Below are 16772 nucleotides of genomic sequence, written 5' to 3'. Positions count from 1 at the left end.
GGCTGGGAGACAGCGCCTGAATCTGTGCATGTGAGCACTGCACTCAGTTCTTCCAAGGGGAGCACAGAAGTGAGCAACTTCGGCACCTTCCCTGCTCTGAGTTCCTCCGTGTGGAAATCTCTCACCAATTGCAGTGAGCACTTTTAAATCCTCACCATATTCCCAACAGACAGAACAGTGGCATGATGGACCAAGCTTTTTTTTTTTTTTTTCCTCCCTCTTTTTTAAAGTACACATATGATGATGCATCATAGTTATAAACAGATGGTATTTGGCCTCCTTCCTATTCTCAACATTTGGAATTCCTAAACTATGTGAATTAAACAATAATATTTTATAAACATACAAGGGATTTTGCTCACTGCTTTGTTAACATAGAAATTATACAATGCTGACATTTATTTAAATTTTAAAAAGTAAACAAGAGTGTGTATTGAATTAAAGCAAACTAAAATCAACAGAAAGAAATATGTTCTGTGCACACGTTACCTACAACGGCACGGGCCTTTTAGGGGAGCCGTAATGGGATGAGGCACAAATTGTAGCTTAGACAGTCTGAGCCTTTGTGCTCGCCTAACGCCTCGCTGTAAACAACGGATCTTCGCACCATACTTGGCATGCTGGCCATCAGCTGTGCATTGGCTGCCTAGCCTGCCATGATGGAGTTAAAAGAAGTTCCCTTTGCCCGGCGTTCCTAGGAGTGAAAGTGTGTTTGCAATTTGAGTACCAACTGGATCCAGTCTAACACTTGTACTCAGGATGAGAAACATGCAGCGATACCAAAATTTGGGGGAATGGGAGGGCTCCCGCCAGGAGAAAGTGCTGGTTCTGAAGGCAGGATTCTGCCCGCTCGGTTTCCTCTTTCCTCTCCGTTAACCCCTTTTTGGGCGCCTCTCGAATGCGAAGAGCACTTTGGTTTTAATCACTATTCCCAGGTCTGCAAAAAGGCTCTGTGATGAATAAATAATGAATCGGAGATTTTAATCAGCGTTACGATTTTTGAAAAGCCTAATTATCATTGTTTACAGACATGCCTTCCTGACGATTTCCTTGTTTTGCTTGCAAAGCTCAAAGGGTTAAGCCTCCGCATGCAGCCCTCCCTTTCCTCCTCGCCCGCACTCCGCTGCTGTTTTGAGTTGGGTTTTGGGGGGCATCGGAGGTGGTTTGGGGCATGTGTGGGGCTGGGTTGCCCAACCCAAGCCGTGGGCAGTGCTCTGGTCCTGGGGTACCTGGGCAGCATAGAAGGACTGCGTTCGGACCAGACCGTACTGAGAGCTGCCACCAAAGGAGGCGAATTTCAAACACGAGCAGCACAGGGAAATAATGATGAGTGGCAGGAGAGAGGTGGGGGACCGGGATGCACGGAGCTGTGTGGAGCTCACCACTAGCATCAGCCCCTGCCTCACGCTTAGCCCACTTTTATGATAATAATTATTATTATTTCCTTATTATTTTTTTCTTTATCTTCCATCGGTCCCATTTCACCCCTCTCTGTCCCCATCACCATCCACTCAGCCCCAGTGCCAGCACCACATTCCTGATGCCTCTGCTCTGCTCCAACAGCCGCTGTCCCCCTTCCTCCTCCTCCTCCTCCTCCTCCTCCCGCTGCCGCTTGCTGCCTCCACGCCGGCTGTGTGCTAAGTTGCAGCACAGTTCCATAGCAGTTGATTATCAGTTTCTAGCAACAGCTGTGTATATTCGTTCAGAATGTAAAGAAATATCAGAAGATAATGCAGCATTGCTATTTATTACTCTGTAATTAAAGTTCTGACAGTGTTTCTATTATAAAACCTTATTTGCAAGGGTTCATAACTCAGAGGCAAAATTTTCCTTCAAGATGAAGCCTGGCTTACCAGGCTGAATCATTTCAGAAGTATTCCAGTTAAATAAGGCTAGCCCATTAGAGGGTAACATTCTGAAGGACTTTCATTAAGGTGCTCATTTATATCTGCAAATAAAGAAATGCCTACTCCCCTCCATCAAGGACAGAGAAGAGGAAAATATTTTTGCAAAATCAGGGGTTCATGGAAATGTTTTAATATAATTCTCGAGGAAATTATTCCCATGAAAGCAATTTGTTTGAAAGAAAATGCCCCCTGGTCCTTTCCACACAGGCTAGTCCCGGGCTAGTGGATGAGAACCAAACTTAAAAGTGACTATGAGCTGAAATGGGACGGACTAATTCATTACAACTGTCCATACTGGAAGAAAAACAAAGCCCGAGTGGCTCGAGTGGGGAAAGGTGAATTTAATTTTCAAGGCCCTGTAACTTTTAATAATCTGAAGAACAATATGGGAGGTACATTCCGCCCTCCCAGTTATCCTGATATAAATTCATTCAAGATTTATATTGGTGTAATAGAGAAGCAGAATTTGCTCCACGGTTTCTAATGAACTGCTGGCTCGGTCTTTAAAAATGCAATTAGAAGAATCGAGCCTCCTAATTCAGAACAGCTTGGAGCGAAGGCAGAGGTCTGGGCGCTGCAGACACGGAGCAGGGCCGGCGGTGCTGCACGCTGCTCACCAAAATGCCCTCGTTATTTTAGGATTTTCTTTTCTATTACGTGGAGAAAGGCAATTCTCATGTGGAATAAACCTGTGTTTCCTGTGATCTCAAATACTAAGACAAAGGGATTGTAGGATTAGTTGCCTGGGCTGTACTGATGCAGGAGTAAGGAGCTGTCTGGTCGGAGTCAGAAACCTGCTCTGCTTCAGCTGTGCCCACAGCTGCTGTGTCAACGCAGGTGAAACGTCGATAAATACAGGAGTAAGTCAAGGGCTAATTCTGTCATTTTACTTATAAGAACTGCTCTGCACATTCACAGATTACTCTTGTGTGCAGGAACAATGGGAAAGAGATCCCAATTTGTCACGGTGACCTTTTGAAGCCAGGGCTTCAAATGAAGCAGCACAGTGGCTGTCTGCATTTGGCTCCAGCAGCCAAAACTCACGAGGTGGTTTTGCACCCGGGCTGGGGGATCCTCCATCAGGGAAATATTGCCCAGACCACCCGGATGAAGCCTAGCATCACCCCACTGACTGGGGACCTTGTAGCCCAGGTACCAGGTCAACCTCCTGGGCCTGGGGGATGCAGCACACATGAAAGTATCCTTGGATGGGCCGTGAATATTCACTAGCAATGTAAAGAAGTTATCATCATATAATGCAGCATTGCTATTTGTTACTCTACAATTAAAGTGTTTCTATTATAAAACCTTATTTGCAGGGGTTTGTAATTCTGAGGCAAAAAATTTCCATCCAGACAATGCTTCAGCCACAGCTAGGAATGGTTGAGTGCCACTGCTCAGTAACTGAAGCAAAGTAGGGCCCCAGCCTGGAGGAGGTGGACACCTCTAGTGACTGGGGCACACACTGCAGGCAGCAGGACTCCCTAAACCACTGAGCACTGAGTCTCACAGCACAGCATGTGCAGCCTGCTTGCCACCAGCCATGGCGTGAGGTCACAGCATCTCCTCTCTCCCTTGCATTAGTTTGGAGAGCGTCTCGCTGCAAAACCTGGAGGAATTCATCTTCTCTGTACCATGCCTCAGTTTCCCCAATAGTAAAAAAAAAAATAAAAAAAAAGAAAAGGTCACCTGATTTATTCTTGCTGGTGCAAGGAGTGTTAGAGTTAGTGAAGACAAGAAGTCCTGTTACTTGGCTCTACCAAATGGGAGGACCGCACTCATGCACGTTTCCTTGAGAAGATCACATTCCATGTCTACAGCCAGGCTTTGATCGAGCAGAAACAGAGAGAAACCAACAGGTAAGACAAGTGATCACTGCAAAATTACAACTTGTCAGTGCCAGAAAACACCCGAACACTTAATCATATGCCACTGGATCTCCCTTGGGCTTCTGGGGAGGGGAGCTGGAACCGTACCTGTCTGTAGAGAGGTCTGGCCATCCTCTACATCACGATGATTTCCCGGGAATCTTCTTCCTGCTTCTTCCCAGAACACTGTCGAAAATCTTGGAATTGTCAGAACATTTTATTACCATTTGCAAAGCAGATTCGACTTCATCAGATAAAGACACAATTGCATTCATTGACTCTGACACAAGGATGTGCATACTGATAAACATACAGATAGATGTACACACTTATACATGAATGAGATATGCTAATTAAAAATTGCAGTGGGCACTTTATTAAAAATTTATTGTACAATCTCCATCTTCAAAACATTTTACATCAACAAATATAGAAGCTTGACTGCTGGAATCATAAGTGATTTATCTTTAAAAGACTGTATTCGTAACGGGATGCAAAGATGCTTGATGAACGGCCGTTACATTCCAACTACTACTTTTTATTGGAAGTATTTTGGCTGTTATCTGTTTGTTCTCCATCCTTGAGAGAAATAAAACAAGTGTCTCAGCTTTCATTTTATCGGATAGATGGCACCACGTAGCATATTTCCCATGCTAGTTTGAATTACAGCTGTTTATCTTTCAGCTTTCTTTAAGATTAATTAAATGCAAATGTAACTCCGCGAATCATGGGATTACCTGCCAGACCCCTTATTAATACCTTCACTTAAAAACCCCTGTGCCAGAGAGTCATTAATTTGCAAAAAGAAAAGTGCTAAAGCAGCCCTTTGCCTACAAACAATTCTGAGATGGCTGCCCAATTAGTCCGGTAGCACTCGGATCCTCCTTTCAGGCCCTGTGGCCCTTTGAGGACACAATAAGGCTCCAATGATAACCTGGCAACCTAGGTAGAAACCCAGCCAAGTGTGAGCGTTTGAAGCTGCAGCTTGGCTGCCATCGTGTCGGCGAAAAGAAAGAATTCAGGCACCATGTCATCCAGTACAAAGGATAAAAACAGATTCAACCGGAAATTCAATGTGGCACCACATATGGGATACATGAGTGCGGTTATACAACAGGCCACATATTTTTTTTGAACAGTCTCCTGCATGTGATGCCGAGGACATGTGTAACCATCATAACGTCTCTAAGAATCTGTATTTAATTTGAGCTGGGGTGGTGGCAGGGATTGGAGATCTGAAGCCGCCACAGGTTTGTGGCAGATGGCTCTGTGTCAGCTATGACAAGCAGCCAGGCTCGGCTTCCTCTGCAGATTTTCTTTTCTCTCTGATCAGGTAAATATGGGCACACTCTGGAAACTTCCACAATTCTGCCTGAGGCTGCAAGTTTGTGACTTAGCCCCATCTGTCACAAATCTTCTTTCGGTTCTGCTGCGAGCAGAGACCTGAATTTACCACGGAGCGCTGCCCAGGAAAAGCCAGCCATCTCGCCCTACGAGGAAGAGAGCACATGGAGAAAACGTGAGCTGCTGGGACACAGAAGGGACCTCAACAGCCTTGGCAGCACCCACTCTTCCTCCACTCTGACCCCACTGCCACATGCCCAGGGTTGTCCCAGCGCTGTCCCAGCACGGCCCCGTATCCTAAAGAAAGATGCAGCTCATTTTCTGTATGAGTGATAACTCTGCAAAAGTCTGAGCACTCGTATTTTCAAGGAATAGAACGTGATTCAGTCAACAGTTCCTAAATATGCAGAGACAAAAATCATCACGAGTAGCAAAGTTTTCACATAAAGCAAGATCTTTGCATGAAGAGACAGCATAGCGAGGTGTCAGTAGCACTGCAGTATCTGCTAGGATATGACCAACTTTTTTGTCTCTTGTGTCCTACGAGCATGACAGAAATAATCAACATTTGCGCTTGCCATCGTTAGACTTCAGGGTTAACATTCAGAATTCAGTAAGACCAGTTCATCCACTCAGACCTGCTGGTTCAGGATAGCTGCAGCTCAAGCTCACCGTACTGATCAGGCACACATTTTATGCGTGTTCTTAAAATTACCTTAACAAAATCAAGAATTAAAAATTATTCTTCAGCACAAAAGCTGAGATTCGGTGTGCAAGAAAGCAGAGCAATTTACAGAGCCAAACTGTAACAGGTCAGCTTTACTCTGTGACCCAGCTCCTTCTTTCCGTGAGTATTAAGGAAGAATCAAGGTGGAAAGCAGCTTGTAGTAATTACTTTTTGAGCTCAACTTTCAGACTCCAACCACCTTTGGAAGCCACCATCAAAAGACAGCATTATTTTACACAAACTGGGTGCACTGTGAGGACCGAGTCAGAGCTATACAATACTCCTCAGAAGACTATTTCCCTGAATGAACCTTTCTGAACAAACCACGGTTTCTATTATTGGCTTTTTAAAACTCATTTATTCTATCTTTAAACAAAACCATAAATGTTGGATGTGAATTATGCAAGATACCCTTCCACTGGGAAGGGAAGGTTCAGAACACACTGATCATCCACAACACTAGGAGAGCAGTTTCAGGCTTTCTTTCTGTAGGCAGTTTAGATACACTTTACTGATAACCCAAAAGTTTTCATGCTTTTTGCAACTCTTCTTTCGAAGTCATTCACATTTCCTTTGACTCATTTCTTCATCTACTCTTTCGCGGTGGCTACGGTTCGTCTGCCAGCTTTCATTTACTTTCTAAAACTAAACTGAAGCTATCTAATATGGTTATAATACACAGTTCAAAGTCCTGCTGCTTATGCTGAAAGATGCGCACACAACTGTTTTCTTCATGAATGCTTTCTTCCTGCTCCACAAGCATAGCCAACTTCCATGAACTGTAGGCCAGAATCTTCAGGGAGGTGGTGGAGTCTCCTTCTCTGGAGATGTCCAAGATCTGCCTGGATGCGTACCTGTGCGACCTGCTGTAGGGAATCTGCTTTGGCAGGGGGGTTGGACATGATGATCTCTGGAGAGATCCAGAGATCTTCCAACCCCTACAATTCTGTGATTCTGTGATTCAGAGAGCTGAAAGCTCCCATATATATCTATATCTCGGAGAGGAAGAGCAATGCAAGCCTTGGGAATAGGTGGAGTGGACACTTCTGCTTCCTAGCAAACAACTCAACGACAAGGAGATACTCAGCATATGCTGGGATCCAGAATGACCTAGCAGGCAACTCTCATAGTCCCTGATAAGCCATTGCTATTACTGTGAACAGCCACACAGGCTAGCAGAACTCACTCTACTGAAGCTTTTTCTGGACTCACATACAGCCTGTGGACCTCAGGTTGTCCCAGAATACATAAAATTGATCCCATGCTCCAGAAGAGATTTCTATCTCTAAGCTAGCTAGATCTTTGACTACGACAGAATTACATATAGGAATGAAAAATGTGAAGACTTCAGTCTAGCCTTGATACAAGCCTGAGCAGCTTAATCCATCCTACTTTGAAGCTGGCCCTGCTTTGAGCAGAGGCTGGACCAGATGATTTCCAGAGGTCCCTTCCTAAATTACCCATGGTCTGCTAATCTAAGTAAGTAATCAATGTCCTCTTCTACATAAAAAGTCTTGATCTCATACATCCTACTTAGAATCTTACATATATCCTACTTGGGACCCATTCTTAAGCAGCTCTTCCTAGCAATGTCAAAGAGATGGATAATGCAGCACACTGTGCTCCAGAGTTCCTAGCTGCTATAACCTTTCCCTACAGGTTGTGAAAAGCAGAGCTACACCATCTCTGAAACCTCTTTAAATGACACTTGCTGGAAATGGAGCATTAGGAGAAGTTGTCCAGAGAGGTGGTGGATGCCCCGTTCCTGGAGACATCCAAGGTCAGGCTGGATGGGACTATGAGCACATGAGGGGGGTTGGACCAGATGGTCTTCAGAGGACTCTTTCAACTGAAATGATTTTATGATTCTACCACTCTATGGACAGACACGGTTTTGTGCTTCCAACCTGTCGACCTGCATCTAATACCAACCAGGTAGATGCCTCTTTTTGCCTCTGCAAACTTGCTCTGTAGATGAATGGAAAGCCAGCAGGATGGATGGAAATATTTGTACTATTCATGAAGCCTGTAGAGCTCTAAATTAACTTTATCAGCTCAGGACAAAAGATCTGGAGAGCACTGTAAGCAAACATCTGCTCAATATACATTCACGGTTAAAAAGTAAACAGTGTGTTCAGCTCCATAAGGAGCAGGTTGAAAATTATCACAGAGTACAACATATCACATAAATTGATGGCATGGCCTAGAATACTCTGTAAAGTAATGATCACACCAGCACAAAAACAGCTCTCAAGCATCAGAATGGCTTGAATGATGGCAGATAAGAATATAAACATGGAATAACATTCACGAGGAGAGACTGAAAAGTCCAGGATACTGTAAGTGTTTGACAAACGTTTACACAATAATGAATGATATGGAAAAGATGGAGTGAGAGCTTCTGCTTGCAAGCAAAAAGCTCTAGAACAAGGACACACTCAATGCAGGTGAAGGTATGGAGCTTGGGAAGGCAAAGCCTGGAATGCCATCTGCAAACATACACTTGCCTTGCTGCAGAAAGCCAAGAAAAGTCAAGGACAGAGGTCTCCCAGGGCCTGAATGTCTGTTATGTAGCATTTCCCTACAGAGAAATGCATTTTTGTAGAGTTCTGCTGGGTAGTAGGGAAGTGCAAAGGCAGATTCATCATTTCTGGCTCTTACATGGCCTGTGCAAGAACTATGAAGAACTTATGCTCCATGCAACAGGGTCAGCCCACACTAACCTCACTGAGCTGGCTGAGGGCAGCTGCATTCAGGTGCAACAAGTTGCTGGGGATGCCTTTTGCCACCTAACCGTGCCCAGATATCAGAGCTGGACCAGAAAGGAACTTCTATCTGTTTGCCTGAAAGATTGAAGTAAATGCTTTATGTCAATTAGAGCAAAAAGAGAAGGATGAAAAAAAAGACAAAAGAAAAAAGGAGAAAGGTTTGTTAGAACTGCCCTAATCAGGCAAATCTTGAGACTGGAACAATTCAGATGTCTAAGGTCTAACTGGGCTCTTAATTTGATTTTACAGCAGTTTTAATCCCTTTGAATTCAACATTCTTCTTTATCTTCTACAGTGGTGTAAAAAGAAAAAAAAAAAAAATCACACCATGTGTCTTTTCATAAGCAGGTGAGCTTCTGTAGTGTGATGGAAATGAGAAGATGAATGTCAGAAAGTGGGCCAAATTCTTTTCTCTGTTAAACAAGCATGAGTGAGAGTAGAATTTTTCTGCAGGAACTGAAGCTGACAGCATGTCAACCAGCACTCATTCAGCTGGGAGGGCTGGGAGAGATTATTTAAAGTTGTCAGCTCCTTCCATGCCTGGCTTTTGGCAACTCTTCTTGTCCCTTTCCACTGTATAATCTTTATACATGCTGTTTTAAATTAAGAAACTGAAGTGAGGGAACTGAAAGGTAAACTTCAAGAAAATAATGCAGAAACAAATGCTTTGCCCTATATATATATATATATATATATATATATATATGTATGTATGTATATGTATGTATTCTTTTCTATTTTTTCAAGGGAGCTTGCAAATACTGAGAGGTCTTGTGGTGTGCTCCAATGGAAACTGACGCCCTGTTGTTCATACTGGCTTCACTTTGGCACTGAATTTAGCAACCACGCACACCGAGAACCAAAGAGGAACTTTTGATTCCCTAAAACTAGAACAAATAATTGATAACAAACGCGGTTCGGTTTCCACGAATCTCGATCTTCTCTTAACGACTGGTAGAAGGCAGTGTGGAAATGCAAATGAACCAGCCCTGGAGCTGTGAGAATACCCAGGGTAAGCAATGTGTCATTTGGAAAGCCTTTCGTAGGTGCTTACATTATGGACATTTTTAAAAGTCTGCCAGCATGAATGGAATTAAGCTATTACAGTTTAATACGTGGGTCTGTGCACTGTCACAGGGATATTCACCGTGTCTGGCTCCCTAACCTGGCTGCCCCGCTGCCATTCATCTTCTTTTTGCCCCAAACTTTGCTGCACAAGCACTGAGGACAACCGGGGGAATAAGTGCCTGTTTAATGAGACCGCTGTCTAATTATTATGGATATCCTCAGTAATAAAACAACAACAGTATGTAAAAAGATAACTCAAAGTACTTCTGATGATGATTGCTTTCTGATCTATAAAGCAGAATCTCCAAGCAATAAAGAACAGCATTATTTGCTTTTTTGTCAAGACTGCACAGCTACTGTATGGACTTAGGCAGGAAGGTTTCTGGAAGAGAAGCAGCCAGTGTGCAAATTTTGCAGTATAGTATAAAACATTATACCAATCTGAAGAAAGTGGAAGTGATTTCATGATTTCCCTCTCTCCAGCTTCCTTAAAAGAAGCATAATTCCACCTCTAATTCCATTAGCAGCACGTACCTAAGCTAGCACTTCTCTAGGTTTCAGGGACAGTTTCAGGGCAAAACACAGACTTAGTGTACGTGGGTGTAGGTACAAAAGACAACTCTAACAGCATTCTCAGAGCTGATCCAAAGCCTATTAAAGACAACAGGATCCCTCCCCTGGTGTTCACAGGTATTGGATTAGTCCCTTGACTCAATTTAAAACGATCCCCATTCAATGCAGTTGCTACCTGTTGCACCCAGGGAACGATGGAGCACAAGTCTGCCTACAAGGGACAGAATTGGCACCCATGGGATAATTCTTCCATGGGCAACCTGCCTGCCAACAATTCCAAGGAACGTTTGTTGGTTTTTATTTTTGAAGAGCAGATTAGTTCTTTTGCTCATGGGACACACGTGCACACCAATCCCCGCACCACATTTGGAACCCATCCTATTTAATATCAGTATTTGTGCTGCTGCTATTCCCATTTTTGGTGTGCCAGCTTTGGTTTTCTTTAGGAGCTGGGGCTGAACACGTGCAGAGAAGACCCAAAACTATTTGTTGGACTGGAAGCACAGGAAAATGTCAAGGCAGACATTTAAGGACTGTTTACCCTTTGAAGCCACCATGTATAACTACACAACACTACTGACTCCAGAAGTAATGCTGAGCACTGGAAGTGTTCAGTCAGCATTTTAAACTATTATGAGCTACCTTCTGAACCATTGCCAAGTTAATAGACAATGAAAGATAATGAGCTTGAAATTGGGTGTTAAATTGCATTTTTGGTTCTCTCCTTTTTTTCTTGAAGTTTAACTGTTTCCTGCAGAAACGACATCATCTTTGATGTATCATTATGTAAATGTCTATTTTTAGGTCACATAAGGAGTCAAACTGGGGCTAAACTCTCACTCCTGCACCATGTGTGTGCAGAAGGGTGGGGAGGCAGACGAGACACAGCAAGACCACAGCTTCTGGTCCTCAGAGGAACGCAGAGAGGTGAGGTGTGCTTGCAGCATGGGGAAGGAGATGACTCGACTTGCTCAGTAACAGCATGCTGGGTGGCTACAGTGCTGCAGAAGAGTGTGCTTTTGCACTGCACAGGTAACCCATGAGCTCCCTTGAAGGACTGAATGCAGACTGTTACAGATTCTACCTGAAGCACCTTTGTCACAAAAAGGTGACTTACATCTGCCCCGATCACAGCATGTCCAGCATTTACAGCTGCAACTAAGCAGAAAATGCTGCAAGCTTACATATTAGCATGCAGACAATAGCAGCTGTTTTCTAACAGCAGCATAGTGTAACAATATGTTTTTACTGAAATAACGTACAATTTAGTGCTCTATGTAATCCACACCTTAAAGCTGGGAAAGTCAGTCTGGCATTGGAACACTCGATCAAAAATGGAACAGAACATCTACCACTGAACATGTATTTTCTCCAGATAAGTAAAGGCAAAGGACAGGACACAATAAACACCAGGACATCACGGTACTAATAAGCATTTATGCTCAACATAAAAAAAAATGGAGCTAAAATAATCACCATCATCAAAAGAATTCTAATATTTCCAAAAAGGCAGAGAAACCTTACCTGATAGCCAGCACCTGCACGTTTTGAGGACTGAAGATTAAATTAGGATAGGAAGGTAGGTTTATCCTCATTAGTATAATTGTAGGATCTTTCTTTTATTTTCCTTTTAGACTAATGAGTTACATTAATCCAGGTTCATTTTTATAAGCCTCTTGGGTCCCAATGTAAAGGACAGTCATTTTAGAAAACAATAAATTAAAAAAAAAAAACAAGAAAAAAAAGCATGTAGCATGCATTAAGTGCACGTATTTCATAAGACCTAGGTTAATACAACCGGCATCTAGTTTAATTAATCCTTGTTAGTGTAACGACTAATATCCCTCCCTAGCATGTTTCCTTTAAACATTAGTATGTTAATTAAATGTTGTTGTTTTAAGGGTTTTTTCTTTGCCTTTGTACTTCAATATGGCATTATATCATGTAAAACTCTTCCCAACAACTACCTTATAGAGATGTTTCCTTACAATATCAGGTCTCTTGCAGAAATTCTGAAGCCTTTTAAAAAGCTGTTCAGGTGTAGAATACAGATATTCAGCTGCAGGAAAAACAGATACATTTTTAATGAAACAAAAACCTCAAAGCACACACTCGATATTAGTCACTTTACTAATTAAAAATGCATATTGCTCTGTGCCGCCTCGTGTTTTACATTATTTAAGCATGATTTTATAAGGTTACCTCAGCTCACAAGGATGTTTAATGCTAAATAAGACTGTGTAGTTGTGCTGTTTAGACATCTCCTTTGGGTGATTAAAATACATTATTCTAATGTAACACAATGCATATGTGATACATTTAGTGATGAGATTTTTCAAAGAACTGGTACTACATTAGTGTGTATCCCATATCGCAGTTGCATACTATTAAGTATTAAATTGTTTAAATAATTTGGTGTGATTTTCAGGCCTCCTTTTTCTTTTTTCCTTTTTTTTTTTTTCTCTATCTCAAAAAAAAAATCTGCAAGCCATTGCAGCGTCGCTGACCTTCTAACAAAAATCTATCATTATGGGTTGTGTATGCTAACAATGAAGAATGCTATTTCAAAACTTGCTTTTGTGTTATCTTAAAAGAACAGATGGCAAATATAAACTTCTTCTAATGTATTAAAACACATAAAATTCTCCTTAACACTAACATGTCGGCTTGCCAAATAAACAATTGCTTTTGCTCGAGTTTATACTCAAACTTTACATTTTAGCACGCATCACGCATCGCCTTTCAACCAGAAGTGTGTGCAGCAAAGCAGCTACCTGGGAAGATCTCCGGGTACACCAAGGCCTTGGGACACAACGGGTAACAGCCGCAATGCACCGCTTCCACCCTGAAGGTTAAAAGCAATCAGAAGATGAGCACGACATCAGGGAGCCAAAAACTTCCTTTGGTGCAGGACCACAGAGGTTGACTGCACGCAGCACGAGCAAAACATTTTCCTGCTCAGCAGCACAATCCTTCTAAATGCCAAAGTTGCTCTTTTGAAAGAAAATTTTATTGATCATATGAATTACATAGAACAGAACAGTGAGCATATGTTTTGTTCGCTGAATAAATCAAAGCGCAGCTCTGCATTTTTTTGTTTTTTAAATACTGCTTAACACATTTTATAATCAGCAGACAGACACATGTAACAACATGGTGAAGTATGGACGGCTTCTCTTAATAATGCTGCAGAGAAACGAGGGCATACGTGCACGTGTCTATGGGTGTAGCCACAGAGATGCTCCTGTTGCACACTCGGACTCCAAAGGCTGCAATGAAATGGCCCCAGGAACAACAGGCAGCACGCTTTGGGCTGGGATATTCCAGTGCTAGCACGAGCTTCAGATCACTCCCTTTCTTTATCAGGACGCAAACTCTTTGTAATAAATACCAAGGTCCTCCTGGTGATGCTTTGAGGGTTTGTTTTTTTCCAGGGCTGGTTTATGCATCTGCCATAACATGGAGCCCAAATATTTTGGAACTGCGACACAATGGCACAAAAGTTTCCTAGCAGTGACTCTAAGAAAAGCAATCCCATTCCTGCCTGCATTTTAATAGCAGAACGGGTTAAGGCATCAAGTTTGCAGTTTATTTTTTTGTTTTTGCAGAATGACCACTGATGTGACATAATGTCCTCCTAAAGATACAACCGTAATTTCTGTTGGCCAGAAATTACACACCGAAATTCAAAACACTTCTTTAAATATGTTTATTTGATGAGAGGCTTTGAATTTCCTCCAACATGCTGACCATACGAGGACTTTATTTTTAGCTTCACTTTCCCTCGGTTTCCCAAGCTCTGAAATTCTGTCAGCGTTCACCTTTCATTCTCAGGAACAACCCAAAAAGCTTTTGCTGCACTCATGGGCACGTTGGCTTTATTACAGGCACTCAGGCCAGTGCAGACCAAACCCTTCTTCCTTTAGCTTGAATCCATCTTAAGGAGCCAAAAAATTAAATAAGGAATATCACAACCAGCCCTGATGCTAGAAAACTACGCATATCCACAGAACCCAAAGATATATCCCCCTGCAAATGCTTTTGCTAAGCCATGATTGCTAGTTTTTACATAAACTTTTAAATTTTGTAATTTATGTGGCTTTTTTTTTTAAATAACATATGCACTTCAGATTGCATTTTAAACATTAACAACAATTTCAAAGTGTACATCGTCTAGCACTATATTTTTTTTTTTTTTTACCAAACGGAAATGTTTCTGATGTGTGATTTAATTGATGATTTCAGTTCTTAAATATTGTGTCATATGTCAAAGCAAATAGATTTTTAAAGTTTTCTTTAATCTAGGGGGAAAAAAAAAAAAAAAAAAAAGAGCGAAAATGTGGACATTTCGGTAATAGCTCAGATCACTAAGTTATGTTAAAATATTTGCTTTTTAATCGTATCTCCTGCATGAAAAAAGAGCAGCTCCCTCCAACAAAACTGCAGGCCAAGATGCAGCCTGAGTCATCGCTTGTGCACACAGCTTCCCCGTACGAGAAACCTCCATCAGGATCACAAGTCAGGCAGATCCGAACTCAGTGCCTCTGGAGCACACCGACTACGAGTTAAACTCTGTGATTCTTTCCTTTCCAGCTCATCCTATCTGCACTGCCCACCTTTCCACACCCAAGTCCGCACGCATTCCCTGACAGCTCACCCTGCGGTGCAATAATTCCTTCTGTGAGCACCCCCTTATTGCCCAGACCTAAGGATGTCATGGGAGCAGAAGCAGGCTGAGGCTGAGCAGGGGCTGGGAAGCTTCCCTGCCTCCACACCTCCCTGCCTCGTTCCTGAGAAGCATCACATCTCAACAATCACACAACGCTTCTTCATTTCAATCCTTAAGCGCTCCTAGTTAAATCATAAACAGAGTTCCAATTGATCTATTGTTAAAATGGCTAGTAAATGACCTTTTTATTCCAATTAACAAATCATCTGCTAAATCTATGAATCTTAATATTCAGATCTATTCACTTCAATTCATATAATTTATCTGCAAATAGTTGTTGGGCTTTTGATTCTAAATATAATTAGCTGATAATTTTGCTTGGCTGAATTACTTTTCTGGAGGGCCTGCTAAGGCTCTCAGCCGCATTATCTAGCAATAATGAATCTGATAGGTGAAATTTTTTACTGTAATGAGGATGAGACACAGTTGTGACACCTGAGTCTAGTAATAACAGAAGACTGCTAATTATCGACAGCACTTTTTTGTGTGATGCACAGAGAAAAAAAAATCCCTCATTATTAAAAAATAAAAAGTTACAATTATAAGTGACACCGGAGGAGAGTAAATAAAATGGAGTGATTAAAACATTGCTGCTTTAAGGGTGTTTTTAATTAAGTGGAAATGCTAATGTTGTCATACTTAGCAGATGGGATTAAAATTAGTTATTGTAAGTAACTCATATTTTATGTTATGGTTTCCACAGCATGTCTACAAGATCTAAGAAAGTGATACATTCCATAAGACATTTAAAAAATGAAATTCTCATAGTCTTTACAGCTCATAATAATGAACATAATGAATAAACTATCGAAAAAATATCCTGCCAAGCATTTTACCATAGTGACTTAACTAGCATGGAATGTAACCATAATGTACTGGGCTGCTGGAGTCACACTGCTGGTCTGCCTTTGTCTTTTGCTGATTGTTGCAGTTCTGATTTCCTTCACACTCGACAATAACAGAAGTTTGGTGTTTGGGCAGGCATCCAGCATCAAGTGTGGTGTCAAGAAGGTACAGCTTTGGAGCAAGGAGAGATGATGACCACCCACCAAGGTGATGTTCTAAACGAAAGCACAGGATGCATCGTGTAACTGCAGATAAAAACCTAATTGCACACTTTCTCCTACTTTATTTGTGTAAAATTTTCCATCTGCTACATCTAAAGATGTCTAAACTGTTAGTATCAAACCTGCATTCAGCTGCCAGCTGTGCACATTAAGGATTGCAAAACACTAAGTAAATGAGGCAGCATAAAACCGAGTAGTACTGGTCCATCTGCCCAGTGCTAGTAGGGACCCCCATACCTGGTCCTTTTAAAGCACCACACTGCTGCTCAAATTGATAAGGAAAATACTTAATAACATGCTTTAAGAGTCTTGGTTTAGAAAGCTCAATTTGCATTCGCTATCATGACTTCTAAGTATTGGAATCTGCCTACTACTAGTACAAGTTAATTCTTTTCATCTCTCTTTCAAATGCTCTTTGAAGAACTTTTAATGAATGAAAATTAACATCTATAATTTATAGTATTTGCTGTCAAATTTCTAAACAATTCATGGCAACATTCTGCAGATAAGTTCTAAATAGTATTTTTGAAAATCGCTTCTGCTGCGCATACTTTACCATTTGTTTGGGGAGCCGTGGTCTTTATTAGCAAAATTACTAATGATTACAATACTTAGCATTTATATAGTGTTCTACGTCTTCAAAGTGCAACACAGCTGTTAATTAAATGATTTTGTCTTTGCTAATTCACTTTACCAATTAAAAAAAGTCCAAGCATTGGGA

The 16772-nt window shown here is 41.7% G+C and overlaps 1 protein-coding gene across 10 annotated transcripts in view; it reads right to left on the bottom strand.

The window, feature by feature from the left end:
- Positions 1-4115: 4115 nt before the first annotated feature.
- GTDC1 (glycosyltransferase like domain containing 1) overlaps positions 4116-16772 on the bottom strand; it is a 163607-nt gene continuing 150950 nt past the window's right edge. For 8 of the 10 annotated variants that reach the window (XM_052676142.1, XM_052676134.1, XM_052676135.1 and 5 more), the window contains 3 exons: positions 13030-13100; positions 12223-12314; positions 4116-5265 (listed from right to left, as the gene is read on the bottom strand). In XM_052676142.1, the coding sequence (XP_052532102.1) occupies positions 12240-12314; positions 13030-13100 (146 nt within the window). In that variant the 3' untranslated portion in view covers positions 4116-5265; positions 12223-12239. The remainder of the gene's footprint in view (positions 5266-12222; positions 12315-13029; positions 13101-16772) is intronic. The other 2 variants (XM_052676140.1, XM_052676139.1) reach the window with 1 other exon arrangement.

Source organism: Tympanuchus pallidicinctus, unplaced genomic scaffold, assembly GCF_026119805.1.
Source record: "Tympanuchus pallidicinctus isolate F22 unplaced genomic scaffold, pur_lepc_1.0 scaffold15, whole genome shotgun sequence".
Taxonomy (NCBI): domain Eukaryota; kingdom Metazoa; phylum Chordata; class Aves; order Galliformes; family Phasianidae; genus Tympanuchus; species Tympanuchus pallidicinctus.
This window is presented reverse-complemented; position numbering and strand designations above follow the sequence as displayed.